At 36.6% G+C, this 25,193-nt stretch overlaps 1 protein-coding gene across 4 annotated transcripts in view; it reads right to left on the bottom strand.

Annotated features, from left to right (window-relative positions):
* Positions 1 to 25,193, bottom strand: part of ece2a (endothelin converting enzyme 2a) — a 139,075-nt gene that overhangs the window by 74,967 nt on the left and 38,915 nt on the right. For 2 of the 4 annotated variants that reach the window (XM_067362629.1, XM_067362628.1), the window contains exon 3: positions 22,237 to 22,520. In XM_067362629.1, the coding sequence (XP_067218730.1) occupies positions 22,237 to 22,520 (284 nt within the window). Of the gene's footprint in view, positions 1 to 22,164; positions 22,521 to 25,193 lie in introns of all 4 variants that reach the window. The other 2 variants (XM_067362626.1, XM_067362627.1) reach the window with 1 other exon arrangement.

The raw sequence follows: 25,193 nt of genomic DNA, 5'->3' as shown, positions 1-25,193 counted from the left end.
TAATTAATAATGAACATTATTAAAGAGAATTCAGTAACACTATATGCATAATGCATTCTAAAAGTATTTTTGATGCATTAAATTATGCTTTGTAATGCACCTTATAATGCATTGTACAGTCTCATGAACAGTTGCAACCACAGTTTAAAAAGTATAATGCATTAAAACACATGACAAACAACCAACTTAAAGAAATGTGACGTAACGTAATCACCAAATATTACAATGCATATTACTTTGGTTACAATTTTTAAGATATAACGCATTGTAAGTATAACATATATTATGAATACCTTTTAATTATCCATAAAGGCTTTAAGTAAAGTGTTACTGAGAATTCTTGTGATTTTACTCTCATATTCAATAAAGGAAACACGAATATTGGAAAGCAAATCCAAACCAGTCTAGATATTTATAAAGTGTGTGAGTTATTTCTTATCACACGAAGGAAAAGTAACAATGAACAGAAAAAAATGAGCTGACATGCCAAGTAATTCCTCTTAACCAGGTGCTGAAGGGATGACAGGAGGAAAAATAAGAGAAAAGCAATGAGGGATTTTGTCCTTTCATGAGTGGAGATAAATCCTGAATGAAGGATTAAAGGAGTAATGCCCTGAAAAAAAGAAAATCTAAGTAGGAAAAGAAGGAGAAACAGAGAAGATGGAGAAAGACAGCGAGAGGACAAGAGAGGAAATCAGAGTGATGAGATAAATGAGATTGTGTGTGTGTGTGTGTTACCTAGACATATAATGAGTTCTTGAGCCATCGTACAGGCTAATCACCAATCAAAACACAAGGACCTGGCAATGACCATCAAACTAGCCCGGAAATAGAGAAAATGTGTATGCGTGCGAGCGTGTATGTGTGAAACTGTTTTTAAAGCACGTGCTGATTTGCACATACTTGACTTTCAGGAAGGTGAAGGGTTTGTACAGAGAAAATGTGCTAAACAAAACCCAGAGAAAAACAGGTTTGTTTTTGTTGCTCAGAGGTTGCTCTTTCATAGCTCATGAAACCTAATGGAGTCCTCAGTTATATTTAAGTATAAACTTTGTCTCAAATTTTTAAAGCAGTTTCTTTATACTGTATATAAATGAGAAACAAATGAGAAAAGTGTTGACTTTCAGTAAGAATATGTTAATGTGACTAGCACAGCCCAGATAATTGGTCTTGGAAGAATCTGATGAGTAACATTTGAGACATTTTGATTTTGGATTGCAGATTTGGCAAATCTGAGCACAGAATGTCGAGGAGTGTGTCACATATGAGATAACCAAGCCCTGTAAAAAATCTGATAAGAGACTCTAAATTTTCATTTGCTCTTGATTATTCTTTAATAAACTTTATTTTTGTTTTTTGGCTAAATGAAATATATCTCATATATATGCGACTAATAAAGCAGTAAAATATATTTTTTTAACGAAATACAAATTAAGGGGCCAAGCACAAAGGCGGCAAGACCAACTGCAACAATAAGCAAGATGATTTCAGGCAAAAATCAAATACTGTCATTAGTGATATGATTAATATGATTTAATAGTTTATCACTTTTGCCAATAGTCGGTGCTGTGACCAAATGGATGAGGTGTGGTCAGAGTAAGGTGACAATGACAAATGCAAAGTTTAGTGTCAATATGCAAAAGCATTGCAGAGATACAGCCAGAGTTGTAATTATATCCAATTATTTGAAAATGGTTTCGTCTATAGACACAAAATCCAAAACTTTTTGCTGGCAGTGTCTGAAGATGAGCTGACTCAAATTTGGTGAAAATCGGACGAACATTCTCTGAGGAGTTCGAAAAAGTAGGTTTTTGAAGAAAATCAAAATGGGAGATAGAAAGTTCGGCCGACTATGGCAAAATTGTTATCCATGTTATCGGCATCATCCGAAGAATTCTATTAATTCCAGTTTCTTTACAATAGGCAAATTTAATCAAAAGTTATTAGCATTTTTTAAAATTTCATTATAACATTTGACCACAAGGTGGCGCTGTCTCTAAACTTTTTTAAGTACCTTGAGGGCATGTTGCTGACGACACTGGCTGCGTCCGAAAACCTAGGTAGCTGTCTTGCTGCCTCGCTATCTTATAAGAGAATGACTTGTACGGCAGCATTTGTGCATGAAGGTACCTCACGAAATTGATTTCGGACAGTCTTCTGATGCAGTGTTACAGTTTAATGATCTACAGCAATATAGCGCGTGCTTTGGTGAGAACTAAACAAATATTTAATTACTACAGTAGTAATTTCCATATAGAAATGATATCAAAATTGAAATATGTTGATCAAAATCGTACATTTATACACAAACTGAGCAGCAAACGCAACTTTCGGACGCCATCTTTATTTTTCTAGCTCAACTGTCACAGAATGGAAAGCACAGGATTGTGGGATATCAAAGGCAGCTAAGGATACATCTATGCTTCCTTCAAAAATCAGATGAAGATATCTCATGAGACAGGAAGTGAAGCTAACATTGGATTCAGACGTGCCTTGATGCCTTACTACCTTGAAATGTGTCCTCGGAAGGCAGCATTTCCAGTTTTCGGACGCAGCCACTAACTATACGCCAATTTGTTTGTAAAATATAGCATTGTATAGCAAAATTTAAAATGCAATAGCAATACTGGAAATCGGGTATCATTTGACTCTGCATGCTGCACCAAATCTAAAGAGATCAGTTTTTCAGATCAGACTTTTGGCCAAACCATTCAGAAGTTAAACGCAACATTTTTCATATCTCCTGACCACTTTTCAGTCACCCCTTTCATTCTCCTGACCACTAGGTGGCACTGTGTCAAAACTGTGCAGGTCATGGTTGTCATAACACAAATCAAGTTGGGTCTGAATACTTTAAAGCATTGCGGAGATATAGCCTCACATCCATTTTGACATAAGCTTCATCAAATTAATTCACGCATCATTCAATAACAGTTTGACGAATCAAGTTGAATTCCTTAACTTTTGTCGGCTTGATATAAAGACTTTTTGTCGGCATTATCTGGTTAGATTTTTATGAAAATCGGAGCAACTGTCTAGGAGTTTGTAAAAGTAGGTTTTTCGGAAAATTCAAAATTTTATGATGGAAAAATGACATACACTGTAAAAAATTCCTGTAAATTTACATGGAAATTTAACAGTAAAATGATGTTTTCAAGCAATAACAGCAAGTTGCTGTTATTTACAGTGCATTATGGGAAGACTTGTTCACTTCGGGTTGCGTGGTCGACCAACAACAGTATGTCACTGTTATTTAACAGAATTATACCATATTTTTTCCCCCAACGTGAACAAGGCGGAATTTTGATTATCTGCATGAGGTAAGTTTGCAACTATTTATGATTGTATTTGCCTCTCTTGAAATGACTTATTACTTTAAAATATTACATCTTAAACATCAAATGACACATCTGTTATTTAAATCAGACGTCTCTATTATAGGTAAAGGGGTGATTGAGCGACTGAGGAATCGATTGTATGAGCTCAGAGTCATCAGACACAGGTAAGAATCCTCATTTTCATCCAAAATGTCTATTTTACAAAACAAAATATGAGTGTGACTCGGTGGGAGCGTACAAAATTGATTGTTTGGTAACTTTTAACGTGCATCTGAGTAATTTTGTATCTGCTAATGTTGTTTGCCACTACGTCCGATTTTAACCTTCAAGTACTTCTAAAAATAATATTATAAAGATCAAGTGAATCCTTTGTAATTTTAATTAGAAGCGGTTAGTGAACGGTTACACGCACTCTGCGTTTGTCGACTATGCATCAATCATACAAGTGAAGTTTATGAAACAGGCGTGTGATAATCTTTTTGTCTGTTAATGGTAAGTGAGGTACGAAATTTGCAATTCTTGTTGTAGTATAATTACTGTATGTGCTTTTGCAAACCGCTTCTGGCTTGATCACAGAACTATTCGCGGCATGCCAATCATTCTATAAGAAAATGTAAGTTTGTCTTTGTGTTTGTCTTTCATTGTGGTTGTTAGTTCTTAAAATGAACACCTGTATAGGAATGGTTCAACCAAAATGAAATTCACTCAAATTTACTCACCCTTATGCTTTCTTAAATTCATAAGAATTTAAGGGGCACAGATGAAGATATTTTAATGAAGAAATTATGTCTGTTTCCCTATAAAATGCAAGTGAACTTCAGACTCCAAAAATGTCATAAATTGTTCTCTTTGACAATAGATGTCTGCCACTCCTGCTGACCTTGAGAAGATGGGTAACCTGCCTGTGACTCCTCGTTTGATCCTGCTTGGTAAGTATATCATATTAGATAGGTCTGCAATTTGTTTTACTAAAACAAGGCTCACACAAGTTTTACTATTAGTAGTTCCACATTTATGTGCCTTAAATTTATGCATTTGGCAGAAGCTTTTATCTTACATTGCATTCAACGTACACATTTTACATTTTGTAAGTTCTTGCTTTCCCCTGGGAATCGAACCCATGACCTTGGCATTGCTAGCACCACACTCTACTGTTTGAGCAACAGGAGCTACAGGAAAGCCTTATTCTATCCATATTCTAGAATCCACTGTCTTTGAATCATGTTTTATTGCACTGTGTTGGAAAGGCTTTCAAAAGCATCATAAGCCTAGATTTAACTTACCAACATAATCATTGCCACCACGGGTATATACGATAAAATTCGCCGTATTCTGCTTTTGAGAACCGCAGCCCAGGTTTGAATTTAAAATATTTATTCAACTAAGCCAAGTCTTTGTTTGAGAATTTAGTTTACCTATAGAAACCTCATAGTTTGTTTTTTTTATCACTATACAATAACTATACAATTTATTGTGTTTAACCTTTTTCCCATCTTGAAAGATGGCTTGCCATTAAAGGGATAGTTCACCCAAAATTTGAATTGTCATTAATTCCTCACCCTCATGTTTTGTCCTCGTAAGACCTTTGTTCATCTTCAGAACACAAATTAAGATAATTTTCACAGAGCTCTCATATTTAAAAAAAAATATCTTAATTTGTGTTCTGAAGATGAACAAAGGTCTTACGGGTGTGGAACGATACAGGGTGAGGAATTAATGACAGAATTTGTCTATGGGTCATTTGTCCAGGGAACAATGAGTCACAATGATATTACACAGCGCCTGAAAATAGGCTAACTTCCGTCAACATAACCAATGTGACAACCTGCTTACACAGAGAGCGCTGGGGACTATTTTCAGGTGCTGTGTAATATTATTGTGCTGCTGCACTCATGGGACGGCTCAAGTTCCTTGATCATTACACAGAAGAAATGAGAGTATAGTTCCTAGCCATATCGGTCTAGAATATCACAACTTTTCATTTTCCGTCAGTCTTATTACACAATGTAACTATACACATCACAACATGCAAATAGGAAAATGTTGGCGTTATTTTGTCTCTTATTGAGCAGTAGGCTAGATGGAGCCGTTTACCTCAAGTCTTTGTGCTAAGCTAGGCTAGCGGTGTGTGGGTCAGACAGAGTTATGGCACGCACGGGGATGAGAATGGTGTGTATGGACTTATCTAACTCTGGGGGATACGGTGAATAAGCTAAAGTCCCAAAAAGTCGGTGTGTTCCTTTAACAAATTAAATTTTATTGTAAAGTGTTACCAAAATTTTGATCATACCATATAAAATCATTGTTCACTAAAAATATTTCTCTCTTATTTTAAAGACGTTTTGTTGGAATAAATCCGGAAAAGGGGACCAAGTCTGCACGGGGAAAAGTTACATCCAAAAACTGGGAAAACCATAACTGTCAACACCAAAGTGTCAAACCTCTTAAAGAGACTTATGGACTTCATTTAAAAAGTGTAGTTGACACACCCCACATCCATGCAGGTTGGTTTCTGAAAAATGTGCTGGCCTGGTGAGTTATTCTTTGTTTATACCAAGTTATTTAGGTATTAAAAATGCTGATGCTTTGTTAAAGCCTGTTCGAGTGTTTATTTTATTGTTTATTTTTTAATAATTGGTTTGTTTCAGTGCAATTGTTTTTTTTGGAGTAATGTTTGGTGAAGCCTGATTCGATTTGTATTTTATATACAGGTAGATAGATATTGTTTGTTTTTGTTTGTATGTTTGCTTTTTCATTAGCCATTTTTGTATTTTGATATGTTGATGGGTGTTTATTTTGTATATGCACTGAATATTACTTGAATACTTTTACATTTTTATCGGAATAAAAAAAAAAAAAAAAAAACTAACTTGGCTTTTTTCCTTTTTGTTACCCATAGCCAAATATAAAATGCTCAGTTATTATAGCATTTAAAATTTGAATGATTTGGTTGTGACTAGTGTCATTTAACAGCTATCAATGTAAAAGAATTTCCCTGTAAAAACAGTAATCTTAGCTGTGGTTGTCAGCATGATACATAAAATACAGAGCACTACCGTTTTTGAAATTAACAGCCAAATACCGTTTTTTTCAGCTACAGTAGACTACTGTAATTTAACTGTTAAATCACAGTTATCTACTGTAGCTGAAAAAACGGTATTTGGCTGTTAATTTCAAAAACGGTAGTGCTCTGTATTTTTACAGTATCATGCTGGCAACCACAGCTGCCAGTAGATTACTGTTTTTTTACAGGGAAATTTTTTACAGTGTAAGAGTGTGCAATTGAATTGTCTTGAGTCAAGGAATCAGAAGAAAAAAGTTATTAACATAAACATACGTGAAAACGTGGACAGTTGGTGGCGCTAGAGCGATTGAGTTAGACTTTGCATCTCATTTCGGAGGCTGCGTCCTCCGGAGGTCGCATCTGAAGGCTGCATATGTCATCAAGGATGTCTCATTTAAGAAAAGTAACCATAATAAAATTCACTGTTATTCCTCGTAAGGTGTAAAATACTGTAATTTCTTTCTTTCTTTGAAATCAAATGCTTACTTTTCTTAAATGAGACCGCCTCGATGATGTATGCAGCCTTCCAGAGGATGCAACCTTCAAAATGAGACTCAGTTAGAGACTCCAAAATTGCTGTGGTTAATGTTCAGACTGTCCTCTATCTGTGTGCCAAATTTCATAACTTTCCCACAAGCGGTTCTATGGGCTGTCATAGACTTCCAGAACGGAAAAATAATAAGAAGAACACTAATGTTTACAATAGGTACCTACGAACTTTGGCTTGGCCCCTAATAATCAATTAATAATCAAATGTATTTAATAATAATCATAATTAAAGACTGGTTGTACAAACATTTAATCTGCACATAAGGCGGTTTTATATCAAAATGGTTGCTTTCTTCAAACCTACATTAAATAATGAAGACAAAAATATAACAATTCAGTGCATGTATTTAGCAAAAATAGTTTTTTTTTAAGCTAACTAATGAACTACAGACATTGAATAACTTTCCTCAGGTAAACATAACGTTGAATGAATGTTTACAAGCGGTTTTACTGACATCTTTCCATCGTTGAAACATTGTATGAGACATAATTGAGCACGCAATCAAATTTCTCCATTTTATTTTGCCTTGTTGTGTTTGCCCTTGAAGTCTAAAATTAGTCTCACACTCATTCTAGGACTGAAGTGAAATGTTATTGAAGTGCTGAAGTTAAGATGCCATGGTCAAATTCACCTTCTATGAGCTCAGAACTCAAAACAGACTTTGTTCTCGGGCCTGGATTTATCTTTAAATGCGCACACTCACGCTCACACTGTTAAATTTGTCCTCGGGTCTTAATAATGCCTGTGATCTTGCCAGTTCCATCTCTTAACAAATGATGTGTTGTTATTCATGTAGAGAAGAGGATTTTAGCACTTGGTGCCAATATATTGATCAGCTGATTTGAAATAAAAATAAAATAACTTCTTATTAAAATGTGCCCGTTTTTTTTTTCCTTTTGGATGTTCCATATCAACAAGTTTTTTTTTGTTTGTTTGTTGGGTTTTTTTCCCCCCATTTGTGTACCCAATGGAAAAAAAAAGAAAATCTTAATATCTCAATTGTTCATCCTATAAAGAAATTATATTAAAAGAACAACAAGCGAAGACTCTGGCTTCTTGGATTTTCTCCTGGTAAAATAGGCTTTGGCAACCTCACACGTGTCTCCTGAACAGGTGAGTTCCATTTTAGGATTGTAGGTCTATTCTAATTATGTATAGTTAGAATATCAAAAGAGCAACTTAAATTAGTATATTGCAATACTTAAAATGAGGAGAAAATGCTACCTCATTTGTTATTGACCTCAATAGCCATGTTTCCAATGAAATACTACAATATTTTGGTGCAAAATCACTTGGTACAGAAGAAACTAGCCATGGAGAGGTGGAACAAACTATACAAAGGCAACCTAGACTATATTAAATACAGGTTCGCATGCAACATTGAAAAACATTGTTTGGGTTGAGCAACCATGCCAAGAACACAAAAACAAAAATTCAGGAAAAAGCAAAACAAATAGGTAACGTCTGATTCTGCTATGCCATGCCAATAATTTTACATATTGTTGGGCCCATGCAGGTTAATATTAACAGTGCTTATTTTAAAAAACAATTTTGGCAACATATTGGGTCACCACTAAAAGCCAAGAAAATATCTGATTCCTGAAGCAGTTGAACTCGGCTGATTATTGATCTTAACTGTGCTTCAAATTGTGCTAAGATATGTCAACATATTGAAGTGAAGAGGCCAAATTATTTGAGCCGTCATGAATTTTACAGCTCTATACTCATAGTATATCATGCCAACAAACTTTTTTTATTTGAGGACAAATATCTGTTGAGAGCATTCCTAAGCTATTAGCTATGAAATAGCAACAACATTTTTCTCTTGGAGTAGATCTGAAGATCTAGACACACAAACTATCTCACATCTCTGAATAACCAATGGAAGCATAAACACACTTCAATTGCAGATACATGTTTAACATGGTATATATATATATATATATGTGTGTGTGTGGGACCGAGTGGACATACTGTCAGCCATCTGCGTTTGGGATGAGATGTGAATGTTTGAGAAGAGAAACACAGCTTGTCTAATCAGCCTCAGGCAGGCAAACACACACACATACACACACGCACGCACGTACGCACAAACACAGAAATAGTGTTTTTCTGTCCTACTGTCCATATGTCTCTCTTTTCCACTACACTAAATGGCTTTTATTTTCTTTACTCTGCCTTTAATAATGCCTCCATTTTGTATTTTATCCATCTGCTCTCTTCCCATTCCTTTTTCAATCTGTTTGTTAAATATCCTCCTTAATTTCTACCTCTACATTGAAATGCTTTAGTAAGGGGCCATTCACACAGATTATGTTTTTGCAGTTAAAAACGCAAGACAGTGAAGTGAAATTTTTTTTTTTTAACTTGAGCGCCACGTTTTTAGAATGCAGTGTCATGCACGAGACAAAAGGCATGAGCGCAGCAGTCAAACATGCCTGTCTAGAGCAAGTTTACATTGAAAAACAATGGAAAAGTACAGCAGTGGAATGGAAAATTGCATTCTGTGTGAACCGGCCTTAAGGGAGCAATATAATACTTTATAATATATAGACAGTCTAAAACAGTGGTTCACAACTGGTGGGTCATGACCCCAAAAGCGTCATATATCTGTTATGATTAAGATTATAAAAAAAATAAAAAAATAAATGCTGAATGCATAAAACACAACTAATCATATAATAGTGCATAATCAGGGTAACTATATTAAAATAACTATTTTTCGATGTTGCAGTCAAATCCATTTAATTTAATTTTATAGTATTTTAGTGCAAATTCAACAGCTAAATAAAGACGGATGCCAATAAGTTGTGTGAAATTCCTTATTCTTGAAAGCTATAAACAAAACTATAAAAGGTCAAAGAAAATACAACCCATTTCATCCATAAAATACAAGTTCAAATGCAACAATGAAATGTATCGAGAACAAAGCGTTTTAGGCAGTGAATTTTTGGATGCCAAGAACATCCATCCATCCATCCATTTCAAGCAGTATGTATACAGCGTCCTACAAAACTATTTACATTTGCTGCCAGGGTGTTGGTGTCAGATGATGAAATTTTAATCTGTATGTGACAGCAGTTCTCTGCCAGTCAGGTCAGTGTTTATGTAAAGCCTGCAGGCAGTCAGCAGAGTGCCTAAATCTTTAATAAGACAAAATACACAGGTCCCAAAATCATCTCTCCAAATCCCCAGCTGCATTTCTCTTACACACACAGAGGCACTCATATGCATTCACACATGAAAACACACACAGAACAAACAACAAACAAGGGCGGCCTGGGACACAGGGGTGGTAACAATTGTTTGGTCTTTAAACTATTTTTCTGCGTATTAGTGAGAAAGAATTAAGTACAACATGAGCTGGCAATACATTTAAAATACATTAAATATTTTATAAATGTTTATAAAAGTGGTGAATAACTTGATCTTCTATAATAAAAGACTTTTGCCAAGTCAGACATTTTTCAAACTCCAAAAAAAAAAAAAAAAAAAAAAAAAAAAAAATGGTCCAAATGAAGTAAAAGTTATAATACGATCCGTAAAATGGTGGTCTGACAAAACACATCACAGATCCGATTTCTGGATTTTAAAAATACAGAATTAAAGAACTGGCTCACTTTCAATTTATGTGGGTGGATTTGAATTGAATTAGCTACAAACCACAGGAAGATCATTTGGAATTTCAACGGGAATGGCAGGAAGAGGAGTTTACTGAATTGCCATTTTAAGAATTTTAAAAGGGGTCATGAAATTGATTTTTTATTATTTTATAATGTTTCCTGAGGTGCACTTATAATGTTAATATGTTTTTAACATCAAATAATTTTCATAATTTAGAAATAAATGGCTATTTTCAACCCTGATTTTAGCCCTCTGATTTGAACGCTCTTTTAAAGAATTCAGTGTAAACGCCCTCTGCTGTGATTGGCTGACATCTTTGCAATTGAAATAGGCCTAAGTATTACATGTGGAGTCCTTTCAAATACTTTTTTACTATTACAGATGTCGAAATTAACAAATCATGAAAAGTGTTGATTATTGCATTATTTTTCGATCTATTCCTATCACATGGAAGGTTGCAGTGATGAGCATTGAGCAGATGACAGTCTGTTGATCCCGTGAATGCAGTGATCTCAGCATTGCTACACAATTTCGGCACCATCACAAAATGCTTTCACCATAACTAACCATGCAAACACGATTTAAATGCAGTAAGAACTTTATTGTGTAGTGTAAGAACGTCACTATAACAGGAGTTTTGGCAAGTGTCCAGATAAACTCGCACTACGTGATCGACAGCTTCATCCATTATAAAGAGAGCGCTCTTTGAAGTAAAAATACTAGGATTATTCATTATGAATTTAAAAATGAAATATGTTACTTACAGTTTGTGGGGTCCTTGCTGATTCCAGAACAGTTGATTTCTGATCTTTGAGCAAAAGTTTTTGGGGAAAGCCATTATCGCATAACGAATTGTTCTCAGTCACTGGTAAAATGTACAATACAAGCATTGCAAGCAAAGTCCCTTTCGAGGAAAGTCTGTTCACTTGGCAGCCATATTTGCAAGGCCTCCGGGCAGCTATTTCAGGCATCCAAGACTAAGTCCTACTATTTGAGCTGCTTGGCGAACTCCCAATTAAATAACATATTTCAAATCAGCAACAAAATCTGACATGAACCATATCATAAATGTTGTTTCTTATGCTAAAATAGCATTTAAAAAGCTTATTTTTCAGCTTTTTAAAATTTTTTTTAGCTAATGCACATGTGCAGTCCTATGCACGAGTCTCAGGTTTCTATGGAAACCGAAGCTTCTAACGGCAGCTACAGTGACGTAATGACTTTATCAATCAGCGATTGGCTCTTTTACTTAGAAGGCAGGACGTATTCCGCCATATTGCGCATTGCAGTTTCTCCCATTCATAACTAATAGGAGTGAACAGTCTTTGATGCAAGTCAGCACTGACGTATAGGATAAAAAATAAACTGAATCCATTTTTCTTTGACATCTGGATCCGATTGACAGCTTATACAAAGAATGTTTTTCCACAGCCAAGAACAGCATAATGTCTATGTGGTATCACAATCTTGTTATCATCACAACATCAGTGGGCGGGGACAACGATGGGATGATGCAAAATAGGCGTCGTTGTCTAGCTCCAGAGGCAGTCATATGCAAATGATTGTGCCCTTGTGACGTCACATGCCACCTTTGTTCCAAACTAAGCTTTTTTTTTAAAGCTTGATTATATAAATGCTTTTTTTTTACTGATTATTTATTTGATTTCTAATGGAAAATTTGATTTCTCATGTCATGACCCCTTTAACACAGGTAACACTTTATGGCAAGTGTTCTTCAACCCTGGTCCAAATAATTAATTATGATGCATTCTTTCTTTCTTTCCTATCTATCTATGTATCTATCCATCCATCCATCCATCCATCCATCCAGGCCCATAAACCACCAAACATCAGGGCTTTTTATACTTTTTCAAGACTTTCAAACAAGGCTTTGTCAAATCATCATTAAAAATGTGTCAACAAACAATGTTATGTTATGTTATGAGTTTCTTTGAATTTTAATATATTTAATTCTACTACCTTGAATCTAAATTGCAAATTCACATCCTATTTGCAGAAATCAAATTCAATCCAAATTACAGAATCATGTTGGAATTTAAAAGACATTCTCAATTAAATTCTGAGGAGCGTAAAACCCTATTCCGGAACACGCAGACACTCAAAAGACAACTCTGAGATGACATACACTGTTTACCACACTCTCAAACGACACCTCACACTCCATGTGTCTCATGCCTCACACTTTATCCCACACACCGAGACTATCACATCCCAAATTTCATTTTGCAATGTCTGATTGATATGAGCACAAATCTGACTGTCTGAGTCTAAGAAATCATGACTGCAGTATTACATAACTCTGGCTCTAGTTAGCACACTGCTGTGTATATAAGATACTAACAAGGGAGCTATCAAGACTGACAGCTAAACAAGCTCACCCACACAGACAGCAGCATAGAAATCTCTTTTCTCTTTCTTTTTCTATTCAATAAACAATATCTATCTGCATGCTCTAAAAAAATATTTTTAAAATTGTTTAAACAACAGTTGAATCAACAGTTAATTGATATAGAAGTAAAGTAAAAATATATATTTTCTTTAAAGCCACATTTGTATGATTCATCAAATTAAAAAAAAAAAAAAAAAAAAAAACTATTTTGGGACTTTTTTCTGCCAATATTTTTTTTTTTCCTTTTAATATTGACATTTGCAATTAACTACTATTATCTGCATATCATGTAATTCATTTGATTAAAACGTATAATCAACTGACTGCAGGACCACAGTCCTTAAACATGATGAAATCTGATAAGACACTCATCCTCTAAATCCTGGCTTCCTACTCTTTCTCTCGTTTCCTTTTTCTGAGTGAGCATAAGAGCCGGAGGGCAGAGAAAGGAGAGGGAAAATGAAGAAAACGAGCAGACAGAAAATGAGAGTTGATGTGCAATTTTACCATCCAATCCACAGCCTCCCTCCTCAGCAGCTTCCATCTTTCTCTCTCTCTCTCTCTCTTTCTCTCTCTCTCTGTTGAAGTATTATGTAACCGGGCCCTAGGCATGGTAATTAGGAAGCTTTAGGTATTAGCTTAAACCAAAGACAAGAACAAAAGGACGGTAAAAGACTCTGAGTGTGTGTGGGCATCCTTCTCCACTTTCATATATAAAGGTTGAGCCCTCAGTGAGAAGGGTTTATGATCAGTCAGATGTTTCTTAGACTTTCTTCAAGATAGCACTGAACTTCTGGACTACTCCTGACCTCTGAGTGCGTCTCATGTAAATCACAGGAAAAAAATAATGGTGTGTATCTGATATATTGAAGTTACTAGTGTGTGTGTGTGTGTGTGTGTGTGTGTGTGTGTGTGTGTGTGTATATATCCTTTCAAAAAAAAGTTGTGATATCTTTACCTAATTGGAAGGCTCTTCTGTTCTGTTCTATAGAGTGCATTAGTGCCTGCCTACTTTTTCAGTGGTGAAGTTTTTCCATTCATTTTTCCATTGGGATTCCAAAAAAGTCAAAGTGTTATAAATCATGACCCAAGCCAACTAAAGCCAGGTGCACACTGTGCGATTTATAATAGTCCTTTAAGATGGTTGCTTGTCAGACTGTATGTTCATGACTGTATGGTCACACTGTGGGATCTCAGTTGTCATTTATGTCAGACTGTACGACAGTCAAGTCACACTTCCAGAATTTTGTCAGAGGTAACAATTGATCGCAATGGTCATTAACCTGCTGTCTGTGAACATGTCAAACTAGCGAACAAAGACTACAGATTTTAGGCTAGGATTATAGGAATCTTTTAGGATTTGCAAAATGTCTCAGACGACCAAATTGTGGCCAAAATCGCACAGTGGGAACAAGCCTCAAATAAAACGTGAATCACAACATTACAAACTTTGATTTGAAGCCAAAAAGTATTTGAAAATTGAACAAACTCAAACTTAAGTATAAGACTGTGTACTTAAAGGTATAGTTCACCCAAAAATGTTTATCTGCTTACCCCCAGGACATCCAAGATGTAGGTGACTTTGTTTCTTCAGCAGAACACAAATGATGATTTTTAACTCCAACCGTTGCCGTCTGTCAGTCAAATAATGTGAGTGAATAGGAACTCCATCTATAAGAGTCAATAAAACATGCACAGACAAATCCAAATTAAACCCTGCGGCTCGTGACGACACATTTGTGCAAGAAACCGAACAGTATTTATATAATTTTTTACCTCTAATACACCACTATGTCCAACTGCGTTCAGCACTCGCTTAGTGAGGTCTGATCGCACTCTGACAACTGCAGTGATGTCTTGCTCTCATTGAAGTATAAGCGCGAGACATCACTGCTGTTGTCAGAGTGCGATCAGACCTCACTAAGCGATTGCTGAACGCAGTTGTACATGGTGTTTTAGAGGTAAAAAATGATATAAATATTGTTCGGTTTCGCGCACAAACCGATCGTTTCGTGTCTTAGAACATCAATGTGTCGTCATGAGCCGCAGGGTTTCATTTGGATTTGTCTATGCAAGGTTTTTCGACTCTTATTGATCCAAGTTCCCATTCACTCCCATTATTTGACTGACAGACGGCAACGGTTGGAGTTAAAAATCATCATTTGTGTTATACTGAAGAAACAAAGACACCTACATCTTGGATGTGCTGGGGGTAAGCAGATAAACATTAAATTTTCATTTTTGGGTGAACTATCCCTTTAAGGTTGAACCACAGTAGTCACATTGACTGTTGTAACCATGTACCTTTCTGGACTTCAAAAGGTGCAATGACGTTGCTGCCTATGTGTGGATCAGATACCCTCGGATTTCAACAAGTATTTTAAGTTGTGTTCCGAAGATGAACGAAGGTCTTACAGGTTTGGAATGACATGAGTCTGAGTAATTATTGACAGAATTTTCATTTTTGGGTGAACTAAACCTTTAATGGTGTCGAAGTTATGCTCCCATACTTTCTATAGATATGAATGTAAACGCACAAGACTAGATTCCAATAATGAGACAACTTTATACACACTCCTTTAGTTTACACAAGCAAACTTATATGGTGTGGGTTAGTCTGTAGTAAATATAATTAGCTTTATATAAAAAGTCTAAGTCCTCATTCAGAAAGCTAGTTCGACATGTAAGAAAGACAGACTCAAGAATTGTTTGTTTGAATCTACACAATATCAGACAAAGCTCTCACTTTTTCCTCACACAGACAAGTGTGACTCTCACCGAAGCAATCTCTGTGTGTCTATGTGTGTGTTTGAGGAGGGAGCCCTGTGTGTGCGGACAGCGTTTCTATGGAAACGGATGTGGGTGATTCATGGAGCGTATCAGGCTGAAAAATAAATTTCACACATACATGTGTGTTTGAGAGAGACAGAGATGATGTTTTAATGTTTTCAAGTGTTTAAGAGTGTTTCAATGTGCCAGATTAAGAGTATGTGTGTGTGTTTGTATGCTTGTTTGTATGCCATGAGGACAGTATTGACATTGTGCCAAATATTCCTTAAATGCTCTTCAAATATATCAACTGCAAATTATTAGGGCCCGAGCACCTATGGTGTGAGGACCCTATTGGAATTGCTCAGCCAAAATTTTCTTCTTCTCCAAAATGAATCACATTTTTGAGGGCCTAAACGTTCTCAAAAACTCATGAAACTTTACACACGCGTCAGAAGTGGTGAAAATTTACATCTGATATGGGTTTCAGAATTAGGTGTGGCAAAATGGCTCGATAGCACCACCTACAAAATTTCAATTAAGCGCCCTTCGTGCTACATTTCACGTACAGTTATGAAATTCGGTAGACAGATGTAACAGCCAAATACCGACAAAAAAGCCCTGGGTGCAAAGTTTGTAAACCCAACAGGAAGTGAGATATTTAGAATTTTCTCTACAAAATTTTGGCAGTTTTTGCCATTTCCACATGTTGTACTTTAACGAACTCCTCCTAGAGCTTTAATCAGATCAACATCATATTTGGTCAATCTAATCTAAAGGCCTTTGAGACGTTAAATTGCGAAGATCTAGAGTTTTCGCTGAAGGGCGTGTCCGTGGCGGCCTGGCAAAGTTTGATGTTTCGCCATGAAACAGGAAGTTGTTGTAACCCGGGCATACAATGTCTGATCTGCCCCAAACTTCCCATGTTTTATTAGAGTCCTGACCTGAAGACATCTATATGACAATATTCAGTTACAGTCATAGCGCCACCTGGGGGCAACAGGAAATGACATGTTTTACACTGTGATTAACTCCTCATAGAGATTAAACCAGAAGCACATCATATATGGCCAGTCTAATCTTAAGGCCTTTGAGATGTTAAATTGCAAAGATCTTGAGTTTTCGTTGAAGGGTGTGTCCGTGGTGACCTACAAAGTCTGATGTTTCGCCATGTAAGGTGAATCACTTTTTTGAGGGCCGAAACATACTCGAAAACTCATGAAACTTTGCAGATGCGTCAGAAGTGGTGAAAATGTCTGATATGGGTTTTAGAATTAAGTGTGGCAAAATGGCTCGATAGCGCCACCTACAAAATTTGCCCCTGACACTACGTTTCACGTACAGGTATGAAATTTGGTACACACATCTAACAGCCCAATACTTACAAAAAAAGTGGAGTGAAATCTGAAAACCAACAGGAAGTCAGATATTTTGAATGGCTCGATAGCACCACCTACAAAATTTCAATTAAGCGCCCTTCGTGCTACGTTTCACGTACAGTAATGAAATTCGGTAGACAGATGTAACAGCCAAATACCGACAAAAAAGCCCTGGGTGCAAAGTTTGTAAACCCAACAGGAAGTGAGATATTTAGAATTTTCTCTACAAAATTTTGGCAGTTTTTGCCATTTCCACATGTTGTACTTTAACGAACTCCTCCTAGAGCTTTAATCAGATCAACATCATATTTGGTCAATCTAATCTAAAGGCCTTTGAGACGTTAAATTGCGAAGATCTAGAGTTTTCGATGAAGGGCGTGTCTGTGGCGGCCTGGCAAAGTTCGTTGTTTCGCCATGAAACAGGAAGTTGTTGTAACTCGGGCATACAATGTCCGATGTGCCCCAAACTTCACATGTTTTATTAAAGTCCTGACCTGAAGACATCTTCATAACAATATTCAGTTACAGTCATAGCGCCACCTGGGGGCAACAGGAAATGACATGTTTTACACTGTGATTAACTCCTCCTAGAGATTTAATCAGATCAATGTCATTTTTTGTCAGTCTAATCTAAAGGCCTTTGTGACGTTAAATTGCGAAGATCTAGAGTTTTCGCTGAAGGGCGTGTCCGTGGCGGCCTGACAAAGTTTGATGTTTCGCCATGAAAAAAAGGAAGCCGTTGTAACTCAGGCATACTATGTCTGATCTGCTCCAAACTTCACATGTGTGATAAGAGTCCTGGCCTGAACATATCTATATGCCAATATTCCGCTAGTCATAGCGCCACCTGCTGGCAACAGGAAATGGTATGCTTTACACTGTAATTCCCTCCCAGAACCACATTTCAATATGCCACAAAGTACCAAACATACTAGAAACACGTTAAATCATGCAACACTTGGCTAAGTGCTAATGTATGCGATTAACGCCATGAAACAGGAAGTTGTTGTAACTCAGGCATATGATGTCCGATCTGCTCCAAATTTCACGTGTTTGATAACAGTCCGGGTCTGAGCACATCTATATCGCAATATTTGGTTATGGTCAAAGCGCCACAAAGCAGGAAGTGTGGCAATTCGAAATGACTTAATGGCATAATTCTCCTGTATTCATTCGCTTACATGCATGTCGACCACTGTTCTCTGTTTTCCTAAGGCCAACGGGTGGCGGTGAGCCCGGGTGCGAGGGCCCTTTCATCGCTGCTTGCAGCTTTAATTTTACTATTGGTTTTTGCAAAATGTTATTTCAAAGTTTTTATTGGTGTCCATTTTACAGAAAAATACAACTTCAGTCTTTCTACTTTAAAATCTCACATTTAATTCAATGTGTTACTTGGCACTTCTTTGTAATTATTTGTGAAATGTACAATTTCTGAGTGAAAATTGTTGCAAATGCATTTTTTTTTTCAGTGAGGTATATATACAATTGTTATCTATTATATACAATTTAAAATATAAATTACATAAAATCTCCAGTTTATAGATCTTCCTGCTGTAAAACCATATCTAGCTCAAACTACTTTCTTCTTCATTCTCATTTTAACTTTTATCATGAGCACAAATCATAAGTAGTGATAAAAGACTTTATATTCTTCACCTGTCAGTGGATTTAATACACTTGAGACTTTAATCAATAACTAATATTGGCCAGACAAAAACACAATTGCAAGACTCAGCCCAGCATTTAGGTTTTAATTTAGTTTTAATCTTGTGCATGACGCTGAAGTGGAGCCTTAATAGAGCTTGAAAAAGCCCAAATATATTATTTTGCTCTATCAGTAATCTGTTAATAATGACACTGTTAAAAGTAAAGTGTTTAATTTTTTAAAGCTCTATATTTTATGTGCTAATGCCTAATGTTTTAATGTTCTAAAGCTCCTTTTCCAGCTTAATGTGCAGAGGCATACCTAAACACACACATAAATGACTGGAGAGTGTCTGGAACAATCAGATTATCAAGTTGTTTGAAAACATGACAGAATATGTAAATTGTTTTCCTTCCAACATCTGGACTCCTCTATGCTCTCTGAGTTAATACCTAAAGCTGCAAATTACCACAAACACTAGAATAGCGGAAGAGACGACCTTGTTCCTCCATAACCGGCGACAACATAAAACAGCTTAACTGGCTTTGCTAAGTAGAAAACAGTGCCCAGTACGATTGTTTCCCTAGCTCATAACCTTCCTTTCTTTCTTTCTTGAGTCTAGATAGGTGTAAAAAACAAGAACATGACCACAACATTTAAAAATATACAGTCTCATCATGTAAATTCATGCCTCTGGAATCTGAAAGACAATGTTATTCTGAAAATGTCGAGAGCGCACACACACACACACACACACACACACACACACACACACACACACACACACACACACTGCAGACTGCAGACTGCCAGGCTAATCTGTGCTGCTCTGACATACTGATGAATAAACTATGAAGGGAGGAAACTGAACTGACTGTTACACTATTAACATGAGAGAAAGAGATTAAATATAAATGGCTCTGTGATTTCTGCTGTGATGAAAGGTTAGATTGTACGGAAATATTTCCTACGAGTTTTAAGAGTCAAAACATCTATTAGTAGACCTTTAACACACACAAAAAACACAGGGCTGTTCCTGTGCTGTGTGGCCCTCAATGTGACATCTGATGAATAATTCTTGTAGTAGTGCATTGTGGGATTGAGTGATAGCACTCAGCCCCGGTGAATTTAATAACACAAGGTTTGAATCACTCATTTAAGGATAAAAAGGAAAAACACTTGACATCTGTGGCCCTTATGTGACTAAACATGAGTCAGCATGTCGTCTGTACTGTGATTTTCCTCCAATCTTCATTAAGGGATGTGACAGATGTGGAAGTTCTTCAAATTTAGAATTAATCTCTACCCAAGAGGTAAAAATTGACTCATACGGCATATGTGAAATGCTTCTCCTGAGCTGCCAAATGTAGACTGTTTTGAATCATCAAAGTCCTGCTCAAAGTCAGTCCACTTTGTGGTCATCTTTGTAATTTTCATGGACGGCTATTTGCAGGTACAGCTCCTATCTACTTAAATAATAAAAGACAGAAATCTCTAAAACTGTTTGCCAAGATCTATAAAATGCCAAAACGCATAAAACATTAAAGGGGTGGTTCATTGCGATTTCACTTTTTTAACTTTAGTTACTGTGTAATGTTGCTGCTTGAGCATAAACAGTATCTGCAAAGTTACAGCGCTGAAAGTTCAAAACAAATGGAGATATTGTCTTTTAAAGTTATGGCAGTTTAATGCCTACAATTATGACCAGTTTGGACTACAACAAGCTTCTTCCCGGGTTGGTGACATCATAAACCCTGCAATTAACAAACACTTCCCCCGGGAACACGCAAAAGGTCATGTCACGTGCATACAAGTCTTCTTCCTAGGAACGCTGGACTTCGGGAACAATGTTTAAAATTTATGTTTAATTCTGTTTCTGACAATTACAACGCTAATTTAGCCGTCTGTGCTGCACATTTTATGGAGGACAGCTTCCAAAATCTACATGAGTTCAATGCTGGATTTACACAAAGGCCATTACTGAAAGATGAAGCAGTTCCCACTTTAAAAGCAGAAGCTGCTGTTTATGGGCTCCAACCTGTAAGTATATATTTTTTTTATATAAAGTTATATAGCTTCTGGGAGGTAAACAAAGACCAACACGGTTTGGCTTCGCTAGCCAGTTAGCTAAATTTTGTTTCATTCTTCTCCAACAAACGCCTACAAACACCAACACACTTCTATGTAATCACACCAGCACACACCAGGTTGTTAGTTCCTGTTGGTAAGACTGACAAGCTTTGGAATTTGAATATGTCTGTTTTTAAATGTTAAAAGTAATTTTAATGAATACAAATTATACGTTTTAACCACTTGGTGGGATTGTCAGACGTTCCCTTCATCATGCGCCGTGGTAGCGCGTCAAATCATTCACAAGTATAAATATGAAGCTATTTTGCACGTAGGTGATATTGAATTAATATTTCATGTTGATATACGGTGGTTACATACTGTTTAAACTAATCGTGGTATTGATATTACTGCCGACTCTAAAGAACAGTGGCAAGGAAAACTAACTTTACCGAGCCCCCTAGTGGTGAGGAGCATTTCCGTTGTGTTGTGGCTTGATTCCGTTGTGTTGTGGCTTTATTCTGTTGTGTTGTGGCTCGATTGCGTTGTGTTGTGGCTCGATTTCGTTGTGTTGTGAACTTATGTTTGCCTTTTTAATTTTGTTGTGTTGTGCACTACTGGGCCACCGTAGTTATGCTTTTTTTCGTAAGTTGAATATGGAAGGTGGTCTGGCGCAACCCAGATATTTTGACTTCCAACATTCTTTAAAATATTCTCTTGTTCAACAGAAGAAAAACTCTTGAGGATGAGTAAATGATGACAGAATTTTCATTTTTGGGAAACATGAAAACCTGACTCAAATCTGTTCCCTGCAAATAGTCCCATAATTAAATAGCAGACATCAAACTGGCTCTTTTCACTTAAATATGACCCTTTCTTTACTAAAGGTGATTGAGAGTTTGACAGTTACAGTTCCTTCGTTTGCTTATATATATTTTCTGTCTCCTTGCACTGCTTCTGGAATCAAGTGCTGCGATAATAAACTGACAAGCACATTGCATACAGAAACTGTTGAAGTTATTCATAAATATTCTCTTATATCTCTAAAGGGAAGTCAAATAACCAGGTTTCAAAGGGGAAGAATAAGAAAATAGTTCTGTCTAGTCTCTACCAGAACATCAGTTTAGAGGGCTATAAGGGATGTTAAACATAAGCAAACTTATGCTAAAGATAAAGCGTGTAACTCGCTCTTTTTTTGTTTGAACAGAACAGGAACTCTTGGCTTATCCAATGGTGTAAGTTTGGGGCAGAACCACCTGCTTGGCAGAACATTTCAGTTTCATGCCACTAGCAATGAAGAAATTACATTCTTCACCTTTATATATCTAGAAACCAATGGTCTCCAGAATTCAGACAGCTGAAGGCCCTCAAAGTCGAAAGTCCTCACCTCCAAGAGAACTTGGTGCAGCAGTTGTGCCGCCTTCTCAGAGACCTTCCACGGGTCCGTCTCCTCCACCAGCATGGCGTCCAGGGTTCCCTTCTCCAAAACCACATCAAACACACCATCAGGGAAGGCCAGTCGACGGGCGTCCATGCACAACCAGCTGAGCTGAGCGCAGTCCTTGTATCTCTCCGCCATGCTCTCCACACAAACGCTGGAGTAATCCACGTTAGTGATGGAGGTGTAGCCGGCCTGGTACATGTCATAGCTCAGAGCGCTGTTACCACAACCTGAAAGAGAGCAAAAGAGAGTCTGGCAAGTGAAAAACAGTTTGAAAGTTCTATTATTGTATATTTATGTTATGTCTTAAAGGTGCAGTATGTAGGAATGACACACAGTGGTCGAAATAGGTAATGCAGTCCAAATTCTAAATATTGTTTGCCCCACCCCCTCCTTCAAAGACGCGGGTTGCCAGCTTGAGGACACGCAACAAATGGGAGCGCAATTGACAATGAAAGCCGAGGAGACTTACACACTGTAAGTTGACGAGTTGATTTTAATATGCTGTCGTTCATAGAGATTTTTAGATGGATGCAGAGGCTTTTTAGGTTGGGTAGAATCTGAGATTCTCTGACCCAGTTTGTTTGCTGGTTTCCATGGCTGCAATACGGAGTGTTTTCTGCCTACTGGAAACCTGTGATGTCGAAATACTATTGGATAAACTGGCAGTACGCGGTTTCACACAGACCAAAACAAAGACAGACATTCCGCCACGGAACGCATATTTCAAAGTAGAATATCTGGCTGTAGCATTGTTTTTCTGAGAAACATGTAGGTGAGCATGTCTCCTAAATATCTGCAAACATATTGGGGTATTTTTTTGCTTTATTAAAGTGTAAATCTTACATATAGCACCTTTAAAGGGCACCTACTATTATGCCCTTTTTTACAAGATATAAAATAAGTCTCTGATGTCCCCAGAGTGCATGTGAACTTTTAGCTCAAAATAAAAGAAAATTTTTTATAGCATATTAAAATTGCCACTTTTTGGGGGCGAGTAAAAACGTGCTGTTTAGTATGCGTCCTTTTAAATGCAAATAAGCTGCTGCTCCCAGTCTAAGAGGGCGGAGCTTCAAGAGCTCATTCTCCAGTGTCAGGAGTCAGGACACACTAATAATGTCAGAAACTCTCAGTAACCGTTTTCAGTCCGAAACAGATTCTGACAATAACACCTACAGAGCCAGAGAATATATAGTGCATGGAGATAGAACAGGTATAGTTTAGTTTAAATACAGTATAACTTATGTTGTCATCTTGTCAAGCCTGTTGTACCGGACCCCGTCTGAATGATGACCAAAACTTTACTGATGAGTTTTATGACATTTATTGTACTTCATACAAAACATGAAGTGTCTGCATTATTGCATTCTTGTGTTCACAAACAGTTAGATCGAGCACAACAGAATGGAACAGAAAGTGAGACATTTTAAATGTTTTAAAAGCAAGACACTGCAAAGCAAAAAAGCAAAAGACGTGTGTCCCGTGAGAACAAAGACCCAGTTATCTTAGAACGGGGCCAAGTCGTCATAAAGCAGCATGAAAGTGATATACTTAAACTTTCTCATAATCGAAACATTCTAATATTAAAATGTGCCACCTGTGAGACTTTTTGGTTAAAAAGTCGTCAGATGATTCAAAATCACAAATCTAACCAGAGGTGTAAGTGACAGGAAGTCACATGTTGTGACTTCCTGTTGTGGCACGGGGGTTGGACGCCTCAGCTCCTGAGGCGAGAGCAACTTTAATTATCGCCTTCTTCGTTAGTCTAATTAAAGCATGCTTAACGAGTAATCTTACAGAGGGTGTTTAATCAAAGGCATTTTCTCAGTCTGTAGTCAACACTTCTCTCTTCTCACTTAACACTGAATGTAAAGATAAAGTCATGAAGTCATTATTCAGAGGAAAGTTGTTGCACTTTCAGTGTTATCTGGAAGCTTGCCTTGCATGCCATCGTCTCAGCAGGACAAAAGGCATTTCCCTGGAGGCACCTAACGATACGTTTAAACCATAGTGTCTCAAATTCGATTTATAGCTCTTTATAGAGCATTTATCTCGCTCATGCTGCCACTCTTCTCCCAGATCTCATTACAAAACCATTCTGTGCAATTGTACCAGTGGGGGGATTTTTTTTTTTTTTTTTTTGAGCATATCAAAACCAAACAAGTCCACTTCAGTAAAACAACCCTTAATTTGTGTTAACATACTATTGTTATTATAGATATTCATTGTAAACCTAAATAAATTAAACAACCTGACCAAGATTATAAAAGCTCTTTATGCAAAGGAAGTTGAATATTATTTATATACTTTAGTATATATTATAGTTTTTATTAATATTTTGAATTATTTTTATTTTTATAATTTCAGTTTTCAGTTTAATAATATAGTATTTATTATAACCAAAGTTAGTGTTTTTGTCATTATTATTAGTTTGTTTTCTTTAATTTTTTTAACTAACATTTTAATTAACTAACAAACTTTTTTAAGTTTTAGCTTTAGTACTTTTATTACTTCAAATTAAACTTATTTCAGTTAATTGCCAAAGTATAATTTTTAATTCTTGTTTAAGTTTTACATCTAATATTTATATTTTATTTCAGCTTTGTTTCAGTTACCCAAAAAATATTTTTAGTTAACAATACCAATAAAAATGCTGAATCCAATATTAAAGTGCCCCTATTATAGATTTTTGAAAATGACCTTTCATGCATTGCGTAACATAGCCCATGCATTGTGTAACATAACAAGTGAATGAAAACATCCTGCAAAGTTTTAAATCTGAAAGTGCACCATATGTTAAGTTATTGGCTGCGTCCGAAAACCTAGGTAGCTGTCTTGCTGCCTCGCTATCTTATAAGAGAATGACTTGTACGGCAGCGTTTGTGCATGAAGGCACCTCACGA

Source organism: Chanodichthys erythropterus, chromosome 16 (assembly GCF_024489055.1).
Source record: "Chanodichthys erythropterus isolate Z2021 chromosome 16, ASM2448905v1, whole genome shotgun sequence".
Taxonomy (NCBI): domain Eukaryota; kingdom Metazoa; phylum Chordata; class Actinopteri; order Cypriniformes; family Xenocyprididae; genus Chanodichthys; species Chanodichthys erythropterus.
The sequence above is the reverse complement of the archived record's forward strand: the minus strand, read 5'-3'. Positions and strand labels throughout refer to the sequence as shown.